This window comes from Pteropus medius, unplaced genomic scaffold, assembly GCF_902729225.1.
Source record: "Pteropus medius unplaced genomic scaffold, Ma_sr-lr_union100, whole genome shotgun sequence".
In the NCBI taxonomy this organism is placed as follows: Eukaryota; Metazoa; Chordata; class Mammalia; order Chiroptera; family Pteropodidae; genus Pteropus; species Pteropus medius.
The window spans coordinates 11,142,886-11,164,649 of record NW_024340692.1 but is presented as its reverse complement, the minus strand read 5'-3'; the positions used below and the strand labels follow the sequence as shown (position 1 = coordinate 11,164,649).

General features: G+C 41.7%; 1 protein-coding gene across 2 annotated transcripts in view; it reads right to left on the bottom strand.

The window, feature by feature from the left end:
• Window positions 1–234: 234 nt before the first annotated feature.
• GLDC (glycine decarboxylase) overlaps window positions 235–21,764 on the bottom strand; it is a 72,363-nt gene continuing 50,833 nt past the window's right edge. The window contains exons 17-25 of one of the 2 annotated variants that reach the window (XM_039880222.1): window positions 19,285–19,410; window positions 17,709–17,858; window positions 16,336–16,448; window positions 14,843–14,984; window positions 12,308–12,419; window positions 6,005–6,100; window positions 3,000–3,172; window positions 1,489–1,614; window positions 235–1,026 (exon numbers count right to left, since the gene is read on the bottom strand). In XM_039880222.1, coding sequence (XP_039736156.1) covers window positions 883–1,026; window positions 1,489–1,614; window positions 3,000–3,172; window positions 6,005–6,100; window positions 12,308–12,419; window positions 14,843–14,984; window positions 16,336–16,448; window positions 17,709–17,858; window positions 19,285–19,410 — 1,182 coding nt within the window. In that variant the 3' untranslated portion in view covers window positions 235–882. The remainder of the gene's footprint in view (window positions 1,027–1,488; window positions 1,615–2,999; window positions 3,173–6,004; window positions 6,101–12,307; window positions 12,420–14,842; window positions 14,985–16,335; window positions 16,449–17,708; window positions 17,859–19,284; window positions 19,411–21,764) is intronic. The other variant, XM_039880309.1, reaches the window with a different exon arrangement.

The following is a 21,764-nucleotide window of genomic DNA, read 5'->3' as shown; positions in this document are numbered from 1 at the left end:
AACTGTTTGATTAAACTTTTGTAGTTGGGCTTCAATTACATGTGGCCTAACAGCAATTCTAATAAAAAGGGCCAAAGTGGCATTCACTGCTAACCAAGACATACACACTTTTTTTTAGTCAAAGATGAAATTGATAATGTGTCTGGCCTTTGGATTAGGTGTTCTCATTACCCTTAAAATCCTTCTGAAACTGTACATAGGAATAAGGCTGAAAAATGGACCAAGAAGGCATTCTTCAAATTGAAATGCTTTTATTAGAATACTAATAATTGCAGATACAAAAAAAACAAAAACAAACAAAAAAACCCACCACACATGAAAAAAAGAGGAAAACACTCAGAAATGCTATTATGGATTAGGCAAATTAGAGTAAAAAGATTTCTGCAGCGCATACAAAATGTAAACATTTGCCCTGGGATTTCCCACAGATGGCATAGTCTGTAAGGACTTATTTGGAACAAAAATATGTCTATTGATTCTCTAGTACAGCGTCTGCAAATTTGTAACATTGAAAGTTAAAGTTCCTAGCACACTCAAAATTTCCTATGCAAATTTGTAACATTGAAAGTTAAAGTTCTTAGCACACTCAAAATTTTCTATGCAAAAAAAAAACAAAACTAAAAATGGCTCCCAATCAAGGCAACTTAAACATCAATTGTTATATGTGGAAGCAGAGGCACCAAAGCAAATCGATGTTCAAATGATGAGCTTCCATTCACTATGCTAACTGTATAAACAGTTACCTTGACAGAGATTACAAAAATATAAAAAGAGTATATAAAACCCCCAGTTGAGTCTGGGGTGGAAGATGAAATATTTCTTGCTTATCAAATGCTCAAGAGAGAGGCATCAAATCAGTCACTTGAACTTAGGGAGAGAAGACTAAGAAGAGGCCCGCTTCTGTTCAGAAAATGGAGACTCGTAAACTTCCATGGGTGGGCAGGTACAAACCAGGTGCTGATCTCCATAGATGTCATCAATCCGGGCAACGGTTGGCCAGAATTTGTTCTCCGGTTTCACAAAGGGCTACAAGGGATAGAAGATGGAAATGATCTGGGATATTTTGAGAGGTTTCTCTTGGTAGAAGAGATTGCAATGATATCCCCCAAAGCCTACGACACCACAAGCCCAAGTCTTCAGGAAGTACAAGAAGCCAAAGCCAACCTCATTACTAGTCAAAAAAAATCCAACTTTTGACACTTGTCCCCACCACATCAAACAGACTGCCGAGCATCTTCTCCTTCAAAAAAGAATCAGAAAGGAAAGAAAGATTGCATTGGGGCCATCTCCCTGCTGGATGATGGTAGAAAACATCTACTTGACAGGGACCCCTATTTGGTCTGACTTCAGAGCTCCGAAAGTCAATTCCTGTGCTCTGCACTCCTCGTCATGACCCGCATTTCACAAGGTGTCTCACAGAGAGTTACTATAATAAAGAGACTACAGAGTAGGAGCCCCTCAGAGCAGGCAATGGCCTCTCGTACTCACGTGAACACCACCAGCTAGCACAGTCACCTTCAGAGGAGAACTTACGAGTGGGAATGCCGCCACCTCTCTGGAATACGGCCGACCCCAGTGGGAGGATGTGACACAGGTCAGGGAGTGTGGAGACATCTGAGACAGACAGGGATGAGAGGCAGATCAGAGCAGAACACCACCTTCTCTATACTTCACCACAACCAGTGAGCTTCTAACAGAAGCCCGCGGACAGAGAAGGCTGTTGTTTTGATTCAATTTAAGGGGAAGGAAATTTTGGTAGAAAATTTTTTTATTGTGAAATATTTCAACTATCAGAAAGTTATGGTAATATAATAAGCACATCTACCACTTAACATAAACCACTATTTTGCCATATTTGCTTAATCTTTAAAAATAAAAAACAGATGTAATTGAAGCTGTCTATATATCTCCTCTCCATCTCATTGTTTGCTCTCCTCCCCAGTGATAACCACTATCTTGAATTTGGTGTTCACCATTCTCATGTTTTTATATTGTTACTGCATATATTAATAAACATCATATAGCATAGTTTGGTACAATTTTAAAACCTTGTATCTTATGAGTGTTATTCTCCACTTGCTTTTGTAACTCAGTATTATGTTCTTTAGATGTCTGTCATTTTTAAAAATAGCCTAAATCCTAAAACAGTCAGCAGTATCCAGAGTAAAGAAAAATGATAATGACATTAAAAACAATGGTATTGTCGCCATTCATTACCCTGTCAAACTCACACTCAGTAAGGAGCCTGTACTCCACCTTCAGCCAGGCAGTTTTGGAACTTGCCTGAGCATCTGAGACCTGTTATCTGCCTTGAAGCCATAACCCAACACATTATTCTCAGTTCATGATTCCATGGCTTAATAACATCCAGACCTAACAAGAAACTTAGGGCTCTGACCAGATATAAACTGAACATGTTTTGAAAGAGGCAAGGTAATGCCTAACAAATTTTTCTCCAGCATAAGCCATAAACATTGTAAAGCATTCAGGCCAAGTACCAACCTGGTAACTGTTCTAAGAGGTAACTGCTCTCATATAAGAACTGATCTTTATCCAGAATTAGTGAGGTAAATAATCCCTAGTAAGTGCATCAAACAGATACACAGAAGGATAAGATTTCCTCAACTAAATAGAGCCCTTCAGCCTCACTAACTCTGCATAAAGATCAGTTCTTACAGTCCTTCAGCCTCTACTCCCTCCTTTGGTACACAGTTGGGTGTATGTGTGGGTGGGTGGGTGCGGAGCGGGGATAACTCCCACAGCCCAAAACCATTACACAAAGTCAAAGCACATCAGGAAACATACATGTTATACTTGAGTAACTGCCGCTATGTTCAAGAAGCTAAACTTTCAAGTAATGAATGCATCATCTTCTCAGAAGAATGGACTTAGACAAGAATATCACCTTCTAATGAGCCTTCAGGGGTTGCTGGCACTCTGACGGGACACCATTTTCTACTCTAGGGGATATACCAAATAAAGTACTAGTGCCTACATACCTTCAATGGATTGACCTGTGGGTCAATACGGCCCTCCTCAATGTCAGCGATTTCCTGCCTGATGTTGATCATGGCATCACAGAATCTATCCAGCTCTGCCTTATCTTCTGACTCGGTGGGCTCAATCATGAGAGTCCCTGCCACCGGCCAAGACATGGTAGGGGCATGAAATCCTGCAAGGGAGACAGGTTTACTAATATATGTATCTCAGCATGTTTATGGAAGAAAATCTTAGGAAATAATCTAACAGCCAGCAACAAGGATCAGTTAAGCAAATTTTACTGGTTACCCATATAATAAATATGCAATCATTAAAAGTGTGTAAATTAATATTAAATTGGGTAAATATTCAAAAATATTAAGTGAAAAAAGCAAGCTATATAATGACATCCCAATTTATTAAAAAATGACAAAGTATTTTTATATGTGTATATTTTATGAGGGAAGATGCTTTGAAGAATAAGTACTAATGAATATTTTAAATAAGAATAAATACTAAAAAAATACTAAAGAATAAATACTGAAGAACACTTTTCTGGGGTTATATCCAGAAAATGAGACTGGGATTTTTATTTCACTTTGTGTTTTAGAATCTTTCTATAATACTCATGTATTAATTGTAATTAAGAGAAATTAAAATATTAAAGCCTATCAAAAGCTAAATAATGTAACAAGCAGTAAGGAACCTGGAGTGAGTGTTATTGTCCCATCTTACAGATAGGAAAACTGAGACTTGGCCAGTATGTAGAAAACCTTTGCATTGAATACAGGCTGAAGGTGTTTCTACATTTTCATAAGTTTTCACATGTAAGATGAATCAACAAGACCCACGGTCAAGAAAGAGATTTCCTGGACAAAAGCCAAAAACAACTTTTGCTATTTCCTATACCTTTTCTGTGAAACTTTAAAAGATGAAGAACAGCTTCTATGTTGGTATACCTGTCAGCTACATTTGCCCTAGAATGCAATGGTTCCCAATTCTGGTGCATCATTACATGGGTGTTTTAGAGTCATGCCTACATACTTTAAAGGACTCTCTCTCCTCAACATTTTATTATAGGAATTTTCAAACATACCATAAGTTAAAAGGAGTGAATACCCACATACCTTCCACCTAGATTCTACGATGATGCCGTTTGCTTTATCACATATCTATTCATCCATCCACCTTATTTTCGATGCAAGTTATGTTGCAATCATAAATACACTTCTCCCTTAAACACTTCAGCATGCATATCATTAACGAGAATTCGATATCAGTTCACATGTTTTTGTGACAAAATTGACATACAGTGAAATGCACAAATCTTAAGTGTACCATTTAATGAGTTTTGACATATACATAAAACTGTCATCCAAACCAGAAAGGGATTTAAAAAAGAAAAAAAGAAAAAAAAGCTGGTCTCCTTAAGTCTGACCACAAATCCATGTGTGAGCAAATTCACACATCTGAATTGTCTTGGAAACACAAATTCCTGAAACTCGACCCTGATTCAAAAAGTCCAAGGGAGGGCTCAGAAATCTGAGTGTTAAAAACCCCAGGTGATTTCAATCATTAGTTATGTTTGGAAACCTCTGTCCTGTGCCCCATACTTGTCTGGTAAGACTGATCCATGGGGTGCTTGTTAAATATACAGATTACCAGGCCTTTACCCGTGGAAATTCTGATTCAGTAGGTGTGATTAAAATCCAGAATCTGTGTCATCATTTTCATTGTTTTTTAACTTAGCCATTCATTCATGCATTCATTCATTCTTTCAATTATTAAACACTTGTTCTGAGTACCCACTATGTCCCAGGCTTCTGGAGAATTCTGTGCTGACAATCGCTCTATCAAACATCAAAATAATGTCCAGGTTAGAGATAGCAAAGGACTTGGGAATACTGGGTGATAACTTCAACCACCACCTTCTTCTTAGCACCCCCCTCTCTCCTTGCAAATGCTGCTACAGCCAGCTGTATGATACAGACAATGCATCCCCAAAGGGAAGATTTATCCTGAATCGACCATCACTCAGCCATTAGCTGGGAGGCTGAGTCAGGTTATAGGAACAGCCAAGGAGATACTGAGAAGGTAATTGCTAATTTCATTAATGAAACCTTTCTCCGGTTTTTCCATTTATTATCAGTAAAACTGATAATAATGATCATTAAGATCATTCATTGAAGAGAGAATGAGTCACACATGTGGGACTCCCATGATGATGCAGTTGTGAAACTATTAAATTACTAAAGCTTTCACTTATTAAAAGAAATCATTCAAATCATCATTAAAATTTAGATAGGACTCCATATCCATTGAAAGGCAAAGTTCTCCCCCACTTAGCCTTTCTGAGAATTGAAGAGTCTTTGATATTATTATAATGTCACTAAGAAAATGTATTTTAATAAGGATTGTGCTGAATGAACATCCACAGATACACAAAGAGCCCGTGTCTCTTAAAATCCTTCAAAGAAAATTGCATCATCTCTGTGAAAACATGTGCCTATCCTTTCATCTCCAGAAGCAGCTGAAACAGCTATGCCGTAACTGAGATGGTTGTAAATCTAAAAAGCCATTCGTCTCTTAACACTTCTACAGGTTACCTGCTCCACTTCCTCCCTCATTACACCAACTTACCTCTTCAGAGACTTCTCTGTTTATCAAGAGTGGGACAGGAGTAAGAATTTACCAGAAACATGGGAAGAGAGCAACAATCATTTTCTTTGGGATTTTTAATTTTAACTATGTAGACTACTTTTCTTGGCTGCATGGATTCAAGATGCATGATGTAATATCTTTTCAAGGGCAGCACAAATGCAGTCATATGGGAGTTTTTTCTCTATCACTTTAAGGGTTGCCTAGAACCCTGGGCTCTCCACTTAGCCTATGGATCAGTTTCCTATGGTGCCTGCACATTTGGTTTGTGCCCTCCAGGAAATGGTCCACAGCCAGCGCAGGCAGCTGCATAAATGTCAAAAGCCCGAGTTACCCTACAAAGGGTGGATCACATGGGGCTACTCACCATAATCCTGAAGCCTCTTGGCCACATCCACAGCCTCAATATTTGCAGACTTTTTGAAGGGTCTTGTATCCAAAATAAATTCATGAGCCACATAACCTGTTCAGGAAAATGGTTTCATCTCAAGATTAGCATCAGTTTATTGTTGAACCCAAGGAAATGAGCAAATAAATCAGCTTTATAATGCACATGAAAATGCGTGGGCACTTGGTAAATTTATATTTGGAAACAAAGACTTCATCTGTTCTTATTACAAATAAAAATTTTTAAATTTCAGGCCAATGAGTCCGATCCTCAGTGTGTAACTCGCCCAGGCTCCAGGAAGCTAACGGGAGGTGGGACTTCGGAGACAGGGCACTGGTGGAACATTCAACAGAGATTCCTGTGGATGAGATTATTTCTAACGCCGAGGACCTAAAATCTACCAATCATCACAGACCTGATCCTTTTCTACAAAATACTTCTAAAGCTGAAGATGCACTGACACTCTTTTCAGTAACTTTGCCCTCGACATCAAATAACTGTTTCTTCTGTGTGTAGTAAATATATACTAAGCATAAGACACACAGAATTTTACAGAAGTCTTCAAAAGGGCTTTTGAAGTTTAGGTTTCACACCAAGAATTAGAAATAGAGGCTGTCAAACAGCACACCACCAGTGGCAAGGAGTCGATGAGGCCAAAGCCTCTGTGGGGGTCAGTTCACTTTGTTCTAGTTCATAAACTGATTGCCTCTCTATGCCCAGACTGCCATCTTCCCAGCGTGAGCTGTTGGCCACCCATCCATCATCAACAATAAACCACAGAGTATAAGTCAGCATTTTCATAATAGATCAGCACTCCTGGGGGGGCTTCCCAAATTCCATGGCCCGTGCGACTGATGACTTTCCTTCGAGGAAAGTATCTTAGCATTAGACAATAATGCACTCCTTCTTAACCTGCTTTCCTGACTTTCAGCAAACAATGAATCTATTTACAGACACTTGGAGCGGACAGCTCAGGCCTGCGAAGAATAGCTCCAGTCATTAACGGAGATAGTCTATGGACTGCTCTGCTTCTTATGTAATGAATACACATGAAAGGATTGGTTTTGTCTGAAAATGAAAGTAGGAGAGCCTGAGACTTTGAATATACTGTCACTGCATATTTATTTTTAAAACACGCTTTCTAACAATGATAGGGATTAAATTTGTGAGGAGTGTGATTCAAAAGTAGAAAGCTGTATTCACAAGTAGGTAAACTTGGCGGGGAAAGTGCCAAAAGGAATAACCAGCTGGAATGTTCAGGGAAAAAAATCATGAGATTAAATTCTTATCAACAATTAACTCCAGGAATCCTCGATGACCTACCCCATTTTGGAACCCCAATCTTTAACCTCTCTTCTCTGAGCCTCTGGCAGCTACCCCTAGCATTGTGACAATGACACAAGGAAAAAGCTCACTGCTCTGAAGGACGCTCAGCCAGCAGGCGGGGAGGGGGAGAGGGACACATGACAGCAGAGGGGAGTTGCTCTTGCTGGTGGGCAGAGAGCAGAGTCTTAAGGCCCCATCAAGCCCAGCCCAGCCCAACGCGGCTAATACCAGGACTTCATCTGCAGAGGCCCCTACCACAACCAAGTGGTTTGGGAAGAGCTCCATTTTCAAATGAGGTTCAGATGTTATTTTCTAAATCCATATTCTAATGCGTTCGAATGGAAACTAGTGGAATTTCAGCACTGCTCGTTCGAGCCCTCTCTCTCTCTTACTTGACCGCTGAAAGGGGTGAAATTTAAACTTGGTGGCTGTTGAAGGCCAGATCCCAAGTTGTTCATCTTTGTTTGCAGTTTTTAAGGAGAAAAGATATACAAAAAGATACACAACCTTCTATGGCATATGGTGAGTCAGGGCACTCTGAAGTAGAAATTGTATAAACTGACCAGTGCAAGTTTTAATTTTTACTGAGTAGTTGTTTCCACTGGGTCGAACCGTGACTACAACAGAATCTGAAAATATGCCAAGTCAAGGGAGCAAGGAAGAGACAGGGTAGGATGGTGAAAAAGCAAAATACAGGTGGCTTGGCTCTCTGCTTGGAACACCCCCCACCCTCCGATGTTAATTCTCTTCCGAGGCTGAAGATGACATGGGAACACGCTATGGAAAAATAAGACTTCTCAAAACTCCCCTTGAAAGCAGGGTCCAGACCTTACTTATCCCGCATCCTCAGAGTGGCTGCATAGAAATAAATGGACCTCACGGGCTTGGACGGGCAATCGACAACACTCAGTCAACCTCTTCAGTTGCAATCCAGGGACCACAACTAACAAGAGTTGAAACTCCTGACTGGGATTGAGGTCAGGTAAACAGGGCCCCTGGCCTCAGGGGGTCACCGCCCTGCCGGGATGTGAGGGCCCAGCCTGACACCCATGTCCGCCCATAAAGGCCACGAGGAAACCCCTTCTCAGGAATTTCCAGAGTTAGGTTTATCCAAGGTCAAAAAGGGACAGGCATTTAAGAATTTAAAACATAAATAAAACATTGAGATACTAACAAAGTTGTCTACTCCACTGACAGGAACTGCATTTAGAGCAAAAAGTGAGCTTAGCCTCCCCCCACAAGAGAAGACATCTGTGAATTTTTTAAGTTCCTCCTTGAAAAATGTATTTTACCTAAAGTAATTCCTTTCTTTCCTAGTCTAGCAGAATAAATACTAGTGCGGCTCCCCCATCTCAATTCTTGCCCGTCACTTCCTCGCTTAGCAAAACCGTAAGCCTCAACAGTTTAGCTGGTATTTTCAAATCTCTCAGAGAAATGGCCCATAAAGGGAAGCCTGGAATTCATTAAAATTATTGCCTCATAGTCATCCACAATTCCAAAGTCTTATTTAGAGCTAGTAAATAGGATTAAGATGAATAACAGTCTTAAAATATTGCCATTACCATTTTGGAATACAATGCGTTTAAAAACATTTCTATTTGGGGCCCTCGGGAGGTACAGTGATAATTCTTTTCTAGGCCTTAAAATGCTAAGCCTCAAATTATATAATGAATGTGTTTACCAGACCAAACATGAGACAATTTTTGGTTTCATGAACTTTGGGATTGGTTAATAAAGTCTATAATCACTGATCTATTTCTGCTTAGGATGAGAAATAGTATTCATTATTTAATTCTGGGGTAAAATGTCAAAACAAATGGAAATGTCATCTATCTTTCTGAGCTGCAAATCCCCTAGGACTGGTCCCGGCTCTGCCCAAAGCTGTCATTTAAATGCTAAGCACCTGGCAGCCTGGCAGGCACTAAGGCACACTGGCTTGTTCACTTCCTTCTCTCCCAGAATGCTGCCCGCTTCCCCACATCACATTCATTCTTGCTTTAAAGAACTAAACTTTACATCGTGCAACTCTGTGCACATACTGAAAATCACTGAATTGTACGTTTTAAATGGGTAATTTGTACGGCATGTGAATTCTATCACAATGAAGTTGCCAGAGTTTATCTTTAGGAAGCTTTCAATATATATAAAAAAAGTTGTTAGAGAAAAAAACCAAAAATCTTGTAAATTAAAGCAAAAATATCATTTTTCACTCATCGAACTGGCCAAGATATTTTAGTTTTGGTTTGTGTTGCTTTTTCATGCTCACTAGGCCCTGCCATGATAGTCACTCTCATATGCTAACAGTGTGCAATAAATTAGTACAAACTCTCTAGGAAGACAACTACGCCATATGTATCAAGAGCTTAAATGAATTTGTATCCTCTAAGATAATAATGTCTCTTCTACAATTCTAACCAGAGATGTTTTTTAAAAAATATCTAAATAAAGAATATTCATTGCAGTATTGTTACAAATGCAAACAGCTCGGTAGGGAGGAGACCCAATAGAATTGCTTAAATCACGGTATATCCATACAATAGAATGGATGTATCCAGTTTCAAAGAACATTTAATGACATGGGAACATGATCACAATATTAGATAAAGTTAAAAAAATAGGATATAAACTGTGTAATATGATCTCAACTGCCTAAAAGTAAGATGAAAGGGATTACAGTAAAATGTTTCTAGTGGTTACTACGTCTGCTTGACGGAACCATGGATCATTCACATTTTCTGCCTCAGACTTTTCTATTTTCCAAATTTTCCATTTTGAGCATCTATACATTACTTCTATAACCACAGCAAACAAATACTTAAGCTGGTCCTGAAGGCCACTACAGAAGCAGGATACATTTCACAGCGCAGGAGCTATACTTGAATTAATTAGCAGCTCTTGCTGCTTCTTTAATTCCCACTTCAGAAGCATTTTATTGTGTTGCTTAGAGACATATTGCTCGCAACTTTCTTTCCTACTCTCTGGGGAGCATTCCTACCCAGAGCTGCTGGTTATTTAGTTTTTTCTATTTTCAAACTTCAGAAACACCCTTTTGGATACATATTTATAAGGCAAGACCAGTCTTTAAACGAAAGATCACAGATGCAGACGTGGTAGATGTACACTCCGCCTGGGCTGGGAAACCGAGAGCAGAAAAAAAGGGGCTTCGTTGCTGGGGCCCCCGAGGTCTGGGCAGGCTGCATGCTGACTGCTGTCCCTCTGCTCCAAGTCCTCTCTGTCCCTACTCTAGGGTTCTGTGCCCACATGCAATACGTTGCATTGTCTACCTGGCTCTTAGCTCCATCCCCTCCCATCGCCTTCAGGGTGACTTTGTTCCTCCGTCTATTATTCCCTCTATTGTAGCTTCACTCTCCAGTCTCCACAGCCGTTTCCCTGCCAGCTTAAAATCATGTTTCCTTATTTAGAAACAAAACAAAATTGCATCCTACTGAAGTAGCTCCCACTCCCTTCACTACCAAACTCCCTTAAACGACGAATGCCTCCTCTTCTTCTCCCTAACCCGAGTCCACTTCTAAGCCTGTTTCCATCTGGCATCAGCCTCACCTTTTTGCCCTAACTGCTTTCAGCGGTGGCCAAAGGTTTCCTGACTGTTAAAGGCAAAGATGCTTTTTAAGACTCCTATCATAAGACCAGCCACGTACTCTAGCCTGTTTCTCCCTGTTGGGCAACACACAAGCAGTTTGTTGATCACTCATACAGTGCCAGGCGTGATGCCAGGTATGGGAGCTCGAGAACTGCAGCAGGCACAGTCCCCACCCTGCAGGAGTTCAGGGTTGACAGAGAAAGCCTCAGGGTGGGAAGGGGTGGAGGGTGGGGGCAAGCCAAGAGGAGGGGTAGTTCTCTCCACCCAGAAAGGGAGGCTCCAGCGGGGAGATGGGGTCAGAACAAAGGCAGTAAGGACAAACAGGGGCTTCTGGGGAGAGGTGCTGTGACCAGTGCTGTGGGGGCTCTAAAGCCACCTCCAGAATGGAGTCCCCCATCACCAGCACCCCTTCTTCTGCATCCCACTTAACATAGCCATCTACTTGAGGGGTTTAGCTCTGGTTTTCAATATTCTTTCCTTGGTCTCACCATTTCCAAGAGTCTGCTCTCAGATTCTGTGACCATAGCTAAATCTCTGCATGTCCATCTGCTTTCCTCGCCTCCCATCACTTCCAAGGTAACTTTGCTCCTCCATCTATTATTCGCTCTATAACTAGCCTAAGAGGCATCCCTAAAATTTCCTTTCACACTCAACTCATAAGAAATTAAGTCCTACTGATTCTAATTCTAGCAGCATGTTCATCCCCTGCCACTGTTTTAATAATTTTCATATTCTCTTAATCCTGTCTTTCCTCTGCTCAAAAATCTTTCAGGCTCAAGTGTAAAGTCCAGAGCCTTCCAAGACCTTCAAGGCCCAATGCTACCTCTCCGGCCTCATTCTCATCTGCTCTCTCTCATCCTATCCCACCGTGCTTCAACCCGCCCAACACTCCTGACACCCAGACATCTCCTTTTTCTACGGCTTCCTCCTATAATTCTGTTTACTGGGCTTCTGCTACTCTTCCTTCCAGGCTCAACTCAGTGGCTCCTTCCTTAAGGCTCTCCCAACTATCCCATCATGCCTCTGCCCAGTCTGAATTACTCTTCTCTTTCGGGGCACTCCCATAGCACTTTGTGGTAATAATAAGCTCGTAGTATTTATGTATACATCTCTCGGCGGTGTGGGCTCCTTCTTAACCTGAGCTGTGTAGACTAAGTTCATCGCAGGGCCTTGCAAATACTGATACCCCTGAATTGTTCACTAAATTGAAGTTATTTCCAATAACTCTGTGCTTTTCTCTGGTATATGCTAAGAAACACAAGTTTCCCGCCCACGACAGAAAACATCTACTAGGTCCAACTTGGTTTGGCCAAGAAAAAAAACCAAGGCGAGGGTAGACTAAAGTTAATACTTGCCTCTTGCACCCCGGAAAAGGACTCTGTAGTGTTTTTCCAATCGCTTGGCCATGTAGTTGGCATTTAATATAGCAATTTCCGTGGCTTGTTTTAGGCCATTGGCTCCCATCATCTGCAACAGAGGGGAAAGGAGCCATCAATCATGGAACAGATAAACCAGAGAGACACTAACCAAAGACACCTCCAGAGAAATCCCTCCACAGAGGAAGTCAGCCCACCATCACTCTATAAATTGCAGATGAGTGGAAAACCCTAACAAGGACATCTGTCAGTCCTCTCTTGGCCTGAAATAAATTTTGGTTTTCTCTTCTGAACAGTCATTTTACATTCTTATTGTAGTAACAAAGCTCATAGCAGAGCAAAACTGACTGCTGACTATTGTGTCATCTAAAAAGGAAAAAGAATTGTTTTTAGGTTATACTCATTTGGGGGAATTTTCCTTTAATATGAATTTGAGACGTCTTGATAATTGCCAAGAATCCCATGGGATCTTGACCAACCCCCCCCCCGCCCCCCGAATCAGTTCTGTGTGGTTCGTCTTCCAACTGTCCATAGTCAAAGTCATTTATGTTTAACAACTGCCATACTCAATCTTCTCCTTTCTTGGTGATTCCTAATTCCCTGTGATTATCTGGTGTGAACATCATCACCAGCAAAGAACTTAAAGTCAAGATTGCACCAATTTTTATTGCCGATTTTCTTCCCAGAATACAACATGTACATTGGAGATTTGATATGCATTAAATACATAACTAATGTAAAGCACATTAGACAGCATTAAAGAAAACAACAGTAAGGAGAAGACATACTTGCCAGGCTGGTCAAAGAAGGGCTCCTAAAATAAGAGTTAGAACTTGAGTGGAAACTTAAAAATCGGTAGAATTTAGACAAAGAGAAAGGGGAAGGCACTCCAGATGAGAAGGATGGCAAAAACCAAGCTGTGGAAGGGAAGGCACATAGCTGCAGTGTGAGAGTTACTGTCACATCTGGTGAATTGTGACTACCTCTTGAAATCCTCAAACCTTTGCTAGGAACTTGGACTCGGTTCAGCCAGCCACTGGCTCTTGACTCGTGCTTCAGAGTTATGAAGCAGCTGGATGGCTCAAACCCTACCCCACGTATGCTAAATTTGATTCTTCCTGAGATGGGACTTGGGCATGTGCATTTTGGAAAAATTCCCTAAGAATTCTATGCAGGCTAGTAAGACCCAGCAGTGATGGCAAAGGGAAGCAAGGGGAAAATTTGAGGACCTTAGGGAAAAATCTAGCAATTCCTTAGAGAGTGTCCGAGGTGGACTGAGGCAGGGAGAGGACAGGTAGTTCTAGAGTCCAGGTGATAACTAACAATGGCCTGAAATAAAGAGAGGGACCAAAGCCAAAGGGGTAGCCTAATCCCTACTTTATTTTATTTTTAAATCGAGGCTCTGTCTGGTGTTCCTGGCATATGGCCAAACTAGCCTTGGGGCATTTATTTTTTATATGTAGGAAACCATCTTTAACGCAAATACGTCCATAACAAATAACCGAGGTTTACAGGACCAAGGGACCAAAAGGACGCTGGGAATTAGATTCTGTTTGCAAAGAAGTAGACTTTTATTATTATTGTTTTTGTTGTTACTATTTGCAGAACAACTTGAGTGTCGTTTTCAAAAACAGGTTTTAGTAGTCTCTGAGAATTGTTATTTCGACTACCCAGAAAGTTTTCCTTAAGAATCATAAACGCCACACTATTCAAGAGTAGCAGCCAGCCCTAGAGAGTCATCCGGCATGGCATGCATAGCTGAGTTCTGAGGTTTTATTTCACCAAAAGATACCCTTCCTTTAAGGAGGGGAGCCAGTTGGGAAAGCTGCTCTAATAGCAGATGAGCAAGTATTCCTGTGCAATGCGCAGTCCTATCAGCCCAAGTGGCAGGCAGGCCAGACTGAATGAGAGCTGTATAAACTCTGGCCTGGTGTTTTTTTTGGAGAAACACAAAGGAAGGAAGCCTGCTCTCTGACAAAGTCTAATTACCTGCGACAGTACAGTTCCACAGGCCATAAAGCGCAAAGAACTTTGGGAACCCACAACATAAGCAAATTGCTGCTACCTTTCCTCCAGTCCCAAGAAACATAAAGGGAAGTGAGATGTATTCCTAAAATTTATCCCAGGATCTCAACGGAGTGTAAAAATTAGTATACACACTGTTTTTCACTTGCAAGGGACCATACAAATCCTACAGGAAACCAAATGACGTGGCCAGAACATCCATATGACTCATAGAACTTACCTCTGTCTGAAAAAATATATCTAGTGTGTTAATTTCTCTGATGTTAAATGCACTATGAGAACCCAAAAGAAATAGCATAATGAAGATGAGATGAAATGACTTTTAGCTGATCTCGGCAGGAAGGTTTCTTGATCCCAAGTCATCAGCGATCTTCACTAACCACATCTCAGATCATGGATTTTTTTCAACTTTACGTTAAGAAGGAAGTCTGCAGTCCCCCACCCACACATCGATTCCCCACCCGCCTAATACACATTCACAGGCCTCACCTTAATGTAAGCCCATGAAATGGGCAAGATGGAACTGGAGCCCCACGGGGCCGCGCTGACGGTACCCACAGGCCAGGCATCCTCATCTGGCTTTACTGAAATTATGGGATGACTGGGCAGAAAAGGGGCAAGATGCTTCTTCCTGTATTTTTTTAAGTACAAATTCGAAAGATGTAAAAAGATCAACTCCAACCAAACAGGCAAGTCCTGGGCCCTCTCAGGAAGCTCTATTCTTAGTAGAGGAAGTCTGACAGTGGAAGGGACCTGACACCTGCTAAGAGGCAGATGTTCAGGAAGTGTTCCTTCCTTCCTCCTTCCCTGGAAGCATGGCTCACTAGCCATCAGCATCCCAGTGGCTCGCCCAAGAACTGTAGCGAGGGATTTGACAGAGGCAGGCGGCCATGGACTAGCATGCAGAGCCATGGGCTCACTAGGATGTGGGGGCATCCCAGTCCTGTGTCCCCTCCCTCCCAGCTCCATGCCCCACACTTTCCTGAGGCATCTAAGGGGTATAAAAGGGTGCCACTGAGAAGTCTATGGGCTACTCATTGAGACCAGTATGTGACCATCATCCACCCCACCTTCACAGCTGAGGCACTGGGGCTCCTCCACTTACAATAAATAGTCATAATCAAAAAGAAAAGTAGAAAAAAGCAAAAGGGATTCCAGCAACCCCAAAGACTGGCCCATTGGGCACATTTTTGGAAGCTCAAGAAATGGCTGCTCAGCATCATTTTCATAAGACGATTCAATTTCACAACATAAAAAGTTATCGACAACTACAAGGTATTGCTTTAGTCAGGTGCAATAAGAATTCAGGCTGCAATAACACTTTACATCCAATTCATTTTTGTGGGGTGGGGTAAGAATGTGTTCTACTCTCTTAGCAAATTTCAATTACAATATACAATGTGATGAACTATAGTCACCGTACTATCTATACATTAGATCCTCAGACATTATTCATCTTATAGCTGAAAGTTTATTTTACCAGCCTCTCCCTATGCCCCCTGCCCCACAGGTCCTGGCGGCTGCTCTTCTACTGTGAGTTATTTTTGTTGTTGTTGTCGTTAGATAATTCACTTTCAATATAACCAACGGCCGGTTTTAAAAAGAAAGAAAGAAAGAAAACCTGCTTGGAAGTCTAAGTTAAAGTCTGAAAGGTGCTTCCAAGTGTTAATATTTCAGTTCTGATTTATAACATTCCAGGAAAGCCGCCCCTCTCTTCGTTATTCTGTTAATAAACCTGCCCTGTCTGTGCCTGAATGGGAGCTTACTGTGGCCAATCAAAACTGTGGTTAATAAACACTAACTATGCTCCTCTTTGGACATACCCTAAAAGCACCCCTTTCACTGCTCCTCCCCCGGCTCCTACAGACATACTGCATATGAAGTATGCCTGACACCTGAAAACCTCGATGGGAAGAATAACAAGTTTGGGGATATTGTTTCATTCTCCAAAGCCATTCTGAAATCAGCGGTGCAGAACTCACACTCCGATGGGCCCCATGCCAGGGCCACCTCCTCCGTGGGGAATGCAGAAGGTCTTGTGAAGATTTAGGTGTGAGACATCAGACCCAAAATCTCCAGGACGACAAATTCCCACCTACCACAGAGGGAAAGAGCAAAACGCAAAAGTCAAGAGCTTGAAAAGGTGCTCTGGAGAGGCGGCCATGCTGTTTGCTGCAGCCTTTCCCCTCAGAGGAAAGGCAGGCAGAATGGTTCACAGACATGTCCCCAACACTGGTTGAGTTCTGCAGGCAAAGCCTGGCATTCCATAGGCAGCAAGGCTTGTGGTTTCTGTGGAAACAGCAATCAACCATATAGCTTAACTTCAATTTTAAAATACAGATTCAAATATATAGTCCACTTCTAATTATTCGCCCCAAGAGGGAGGAGAGGAAGCACCCCTAGCACAAAAAAGGATGTACTCCTTGCTTTTGAAACAGGCAACTTTCACCCCAGCAGTCCTGCTTCCCCCAGCATGGCTGGCTTTGGGTATCATGCACTTTAACAAAGGGCCCCTCTGGGCACCCCAACAGAGTTGGCTGGAGGGTGGCCCAAGAGAACGCTGAGCCCGGGGAGAGGAAGGGAGGCCGACAGTTTTCCTGAGACCATGCTGATGCCAACCACAACACAACAGGCATCCCTGCCACTTTCGGGCTGATTTTGAATGTGGCCAATGATAAAGAAAGCATTTATGTTACTGAAGCAATAGGCAATCCCTAAACCACACTTACAAAGGGAATCAGACAGAAAGCAAAAAAGAGCAGAAAGAGTCTGAAATAGTGAAACAAACAACAAACAATGACCAAGAAGTTAAGAAGACCCTGAAAGACATGATGATACTCCTCTGCTCCAGTGGCTCCCTACAGCACTTCCTCAGGGGTGCTGAGGAACCCCTAGCCCATCCCCAACAATTAATCAGGATCAGCCCTTCAGAGACAGAACTATTCAGCTGTTGCACACCGATGAAGCTGAAGCCAGGTTAATGGCTTGTCCGAGGCCGTGGGAGACCAACATTCACAAGTGGCCAGAATTTGGGTCTGAATTCCCTAAGGAATGGAGTCAAGTAGACTTTTTGCCTGTTGCACCCCCAGAGGGACAGTACCCTCTGGCAAGCTAAAGACATTCAGCTCCTTCTCTACTTCCTTTCAACCTTTTTGCTTCTTCCCCAGCATCTCCCATCACTTCATCTAGGATCTATAATCTCAGTGAAATTGGGGTACTTTGTTTGAAATTGCCTATAAGGAAAGTCAGCCTCTGTTCTGAATTCGATGTCATGCTTTAAGACAACTGTCAAGAAGTAAGAGGAAAAAAATTTCTCTTAACGGTTTTCTCAGGGAGCCCTTCTCATGTTGCCCACCTGAGCATTCATATTTGCCCCATCTAGGTAGACCTGGCCTCCATGTTGGTGGATCAGGTCACATACGTCGCTGATGTTCTCTTCAAACAATCCATTGGTGGATGGGTACGTAATCATGATTGCTGCCAGGTTCTCCTTGTGTTTATCTACCTGTAGTGTAGAAAAGGGCAGAGGGAGACAAAGGGAGAACATTACTTTCTTAGTCAAACCCTTGCTGTTTATATTAAAGGATTAAGAGAGATGAAGCCTTGGTCTTTTCATGTCTGAAACTGTCTCAAAGTATGATGACAACAATAAAAGATCCACAGCCATTATTCCCTTCATCGGTCATTCCAAAACAGTAATAAGATCCCTTCAGGCTAGGTCTCCATTGTCAAGACCAACAAGACTTATTCAGAGATTTTTGGATATTTTGGGCTCTCTCTAAAGCTGTTTTCCTTCGGTTTAAGTCATCTCAGCAATTATTTCGGATCTTTTTGGTTCCAGACGTATCTATTCTCATAGTTAATCTCTCTCTGCTCATTTTGCCATATCTACCCTTCTTTCCTTTCCCCCTCTTTCTGTTGAAATTGGAATTCCCATAAGGAGTGTTCCTGTTCTGATTTTTTAAAATCTCCCTCGTTTTTTCTTTTGACAGAAGGCAAACATATATAAAGGGCACATTTCTGTTTTTTTGACCAGCAAGTCCAAGCAGGCTTGTGAAGAAATGTAAAAAAAAATTAAGGTCATAACCTATATTGGAGAGACTTAATAATTACAACTACTGGCCCAGAATATTTGTTGGTAAAAACTTTGTGGGGGGATTGAAGAGTCGGGATGGATGAGAGTGATGAGTAGTTGTGTATTTTCCACTTCCCTTGAAAGCAGTTACTTGAAGTTCTCAGACTCCATGCCTAATAACCCTGACAAAATCACATTGCTATTCAACTGATTTCCTTCCCTCTTAAGATGCAGCCTCCAGTCCACCAGTGGAAAGCAGATATGGTTGCTAGGCAACCTCTTCCTGGAGGTTGGGAGGTTGGGAGTGGGGGTCGGTGTTTCAGGAAGGAAGGTGGAACGCTGCCTGAAATTCAGCAAGTAATGGCTGGGGTGGCCAAGACATTTGCAAAATCTACATTTATGTTTTAGTTTCCAACACAAAGATTGAGAAAAACTGTGACCGCAGTTTGATTATTAATGGGGGAAGGAGGGATGGTGGGCAGGAATAGGCAGATCTTGCAAGAAATATCCTTACTACCACCATGAATAATTCATTCACTTTCTTACACATGCATGAATTAGAGAATGGGATTTCAATTTAAAGAACCTTCTCCCTGTTGGCGAAGGAAGTGGTAAAGTAGACTATGGTCAGCTTTATTCTGGACCAAAAATGTGACTGTTGCTTTTTATTGTTTTTATGTGGATAGTTAGGTTTTCTGATTTTACGCCATTTGCCCCAGATCCATTCAGAGGAGGAATTGCAGTCCTTTAATTAGAATGCAAAAGAATATAACATTGATATAAACCATCCAGTCCCTGACCCCACCACCTCTTCCCAACCCAGACATCTCTCTTCTGTTAAGCATAAGACAAGTACCATGGCCTTGAGGTGAGCTATGTCAATATTTCCGCATTTATCCACCTCCACGGGCTGAATCTTCATGCCTGCCATGTGGGCACTTGCGGGATTGGTCCCATGAGCTGATTTCGGGATGAGGCAAACCTTAGGAATGGAATGAAAGGAAGGAAGAAAGGAAGGAGAAGAAAATAATCACCAGGCTCTTCATAATGACAATAAAGACCTACAATATGTTTCGAGCAAATACTAAATAGGCTCCGCATCTTTTATTAAAACTGACCACTAGTGGGCGTGGCTCCATAGTGTAGAGGTTAGCATGTCTGCTTTACACGCAGAAGGTTCTGGCTTTGCGCCCCAGGTGGAGCCACGGACCATACCCAGGGTGTGCCAGGCCCACTGGGTGCGCACCATGAGCACGTGGGGGGAGAAGCCCCGCCTTCAGAGATCCAGTTCTTAAGGGGAGACCGCAGCATCCATAGGTCGGGGTGGAAGTGGGGGTGGGAGTAATTAAAAAGAGGAAAAAATAAATAAATAAAAAATAAAATAAATAAATAAAATAAAATTGACCTTGAAATCTGCTACAATTTCATTATTACTATATTGCAAAACAATGTCCAAAAGAGAAGTTTGAATCCCCAAACATCGTTCCCTAAAGACTCAGAACATGAGTACTCTCCTTGCCTAACCCAGCACATCAAAAATAAGCCTGGGCTTATTCTAACCTCGTCTCAGTTATAATTAGCAGAAAGCATCTTATAAGAACATGAGATTGAAATTTCAACTTTAAGACTCAAATGCTCAAATCACGGCATCAGAACTCTGCTTGGATCTGAGATCCAGAAGAGACAATAATGGCAGACATAATGCTGAGGCCTCCCAGTGCCAGGACACCAATTATGTCACCATTTGTTGGATGTTTATTCTGTGCAGTGAATCCTTAGTTCCCACGACAATCGTTAACTAAGCACAAAAATGGTCAATCTCTGCTCTGTGCGCATAGAACTCATTCATTGACAACTCTGGCATGTGTATAGATGAATGTCTAGCGCCCACAGGCGCTGTAGGAACTCAGAATAAGGTTTTGCTGCAAGCTGAAGAGATCAAGAGAAAGTATCTCAAGAGCTAGAGCTTACACTAGAGCTTAAAGATGTACTGAATTCTTTATGGAAGGTGGACAGTGGGTGCAATGTTAGAATTCCCAGATTTAAATCATTTTCATTTCCTCCCTCCAAATCATATGAACACAGGCAAACACAGATGCTCTGGTAGATCTGATAATGCCCCACTACAAGAAAGTGCATCAGAGTTTTCCTGACAAAAAACAACGAGAAGCAATGATCACCCTGAAAATAATCCTTTCTTTCTTTCTTTCTTTTTTTTTTTATCCCAGAACCAATACTCTAACCCCTTGAAGAGAAAGGAATGAGCATTATAAAATGGGCTTACAAAGGGAAAACTTAGCTTACAGCTATTTCCTCAAAAACAGCAAAGTCATCAAAGTCATCTACTTAGTAAAAATACATGTGTACAAAAAGAGAACTGTAAACCGTAGGCACGCACGAAATTACTTTGTCATTCTTCTGCTGACAGCAAGTGTGTGCCTCTTTGGAATGGCTGCTGGTCTCATGCTGGTCATGCTGCGTTGTCCTCAAATCCTTTTTCTTGTTTTGCCTCCCACTTTTTAATTAAAAAAATTAAAGAATTTTTTTCTTTAATTTCTCAGGCCCAAAGCTAGGGTCACTTGTCCTTTCTTACTAGGTATTTTTACTCTATCAAAGGATCTTTGGAAAAAAGGATCCCTTTGGACAAAATGATTAAAGAAGCGAAAGGTGAATGTTAGAAATGAATACAAAGTACTTGTTAAAGGCCTAAGTTAAGAATTCACAGCAGGGAAATTCTGCTGAAACAAAAAACATTCAAGCTAAAAATGAATAATGCGCCCCCAAAGATGTCCACATCCTTATCCCTAGAATCTGTTATCTTATGTGGCAAAAGGGACTTTGCTGGTGTGATTAAGTTAAGGATTTTGAGATGAGGGATTAAGGATCTTGAGATGGGATCTTGAAATCTGGATTATAGATAGGACCCTAAATGTATTCACAAGTGTTCTCATCAGAGGGAGGCAGAGGGAGATCTGACTAAGGGAAGTAGGAGATGTGATGACTGAACTGAACAAGAGTTTGGAGTGATGGTGGGCAGGGGCCATGAGCCAAGGAATGCAGGAGGCCTCCAGAAAGTAGAAAAGAAGGCAAAGAAAGAGATTCGCTCCTGGATCCTTGAGAAAAAAACCCAGCCCTGCCAACACCTTGACTTTGGCCAAGTGAAATCAACCTTAGACTTTTGGCCTCCCACCATTAACTGTGAGAAAATAAATTTGCATTATTTTAAGCCACTAAGTTTGTGTTAGTTATAGCAGCTACTGGAAACTAATACACATTCCTATATAAAAAGTAGTAGTGGAAAGAAAAAACAGTTTCAGTGGTTCTGTCAATGATTCA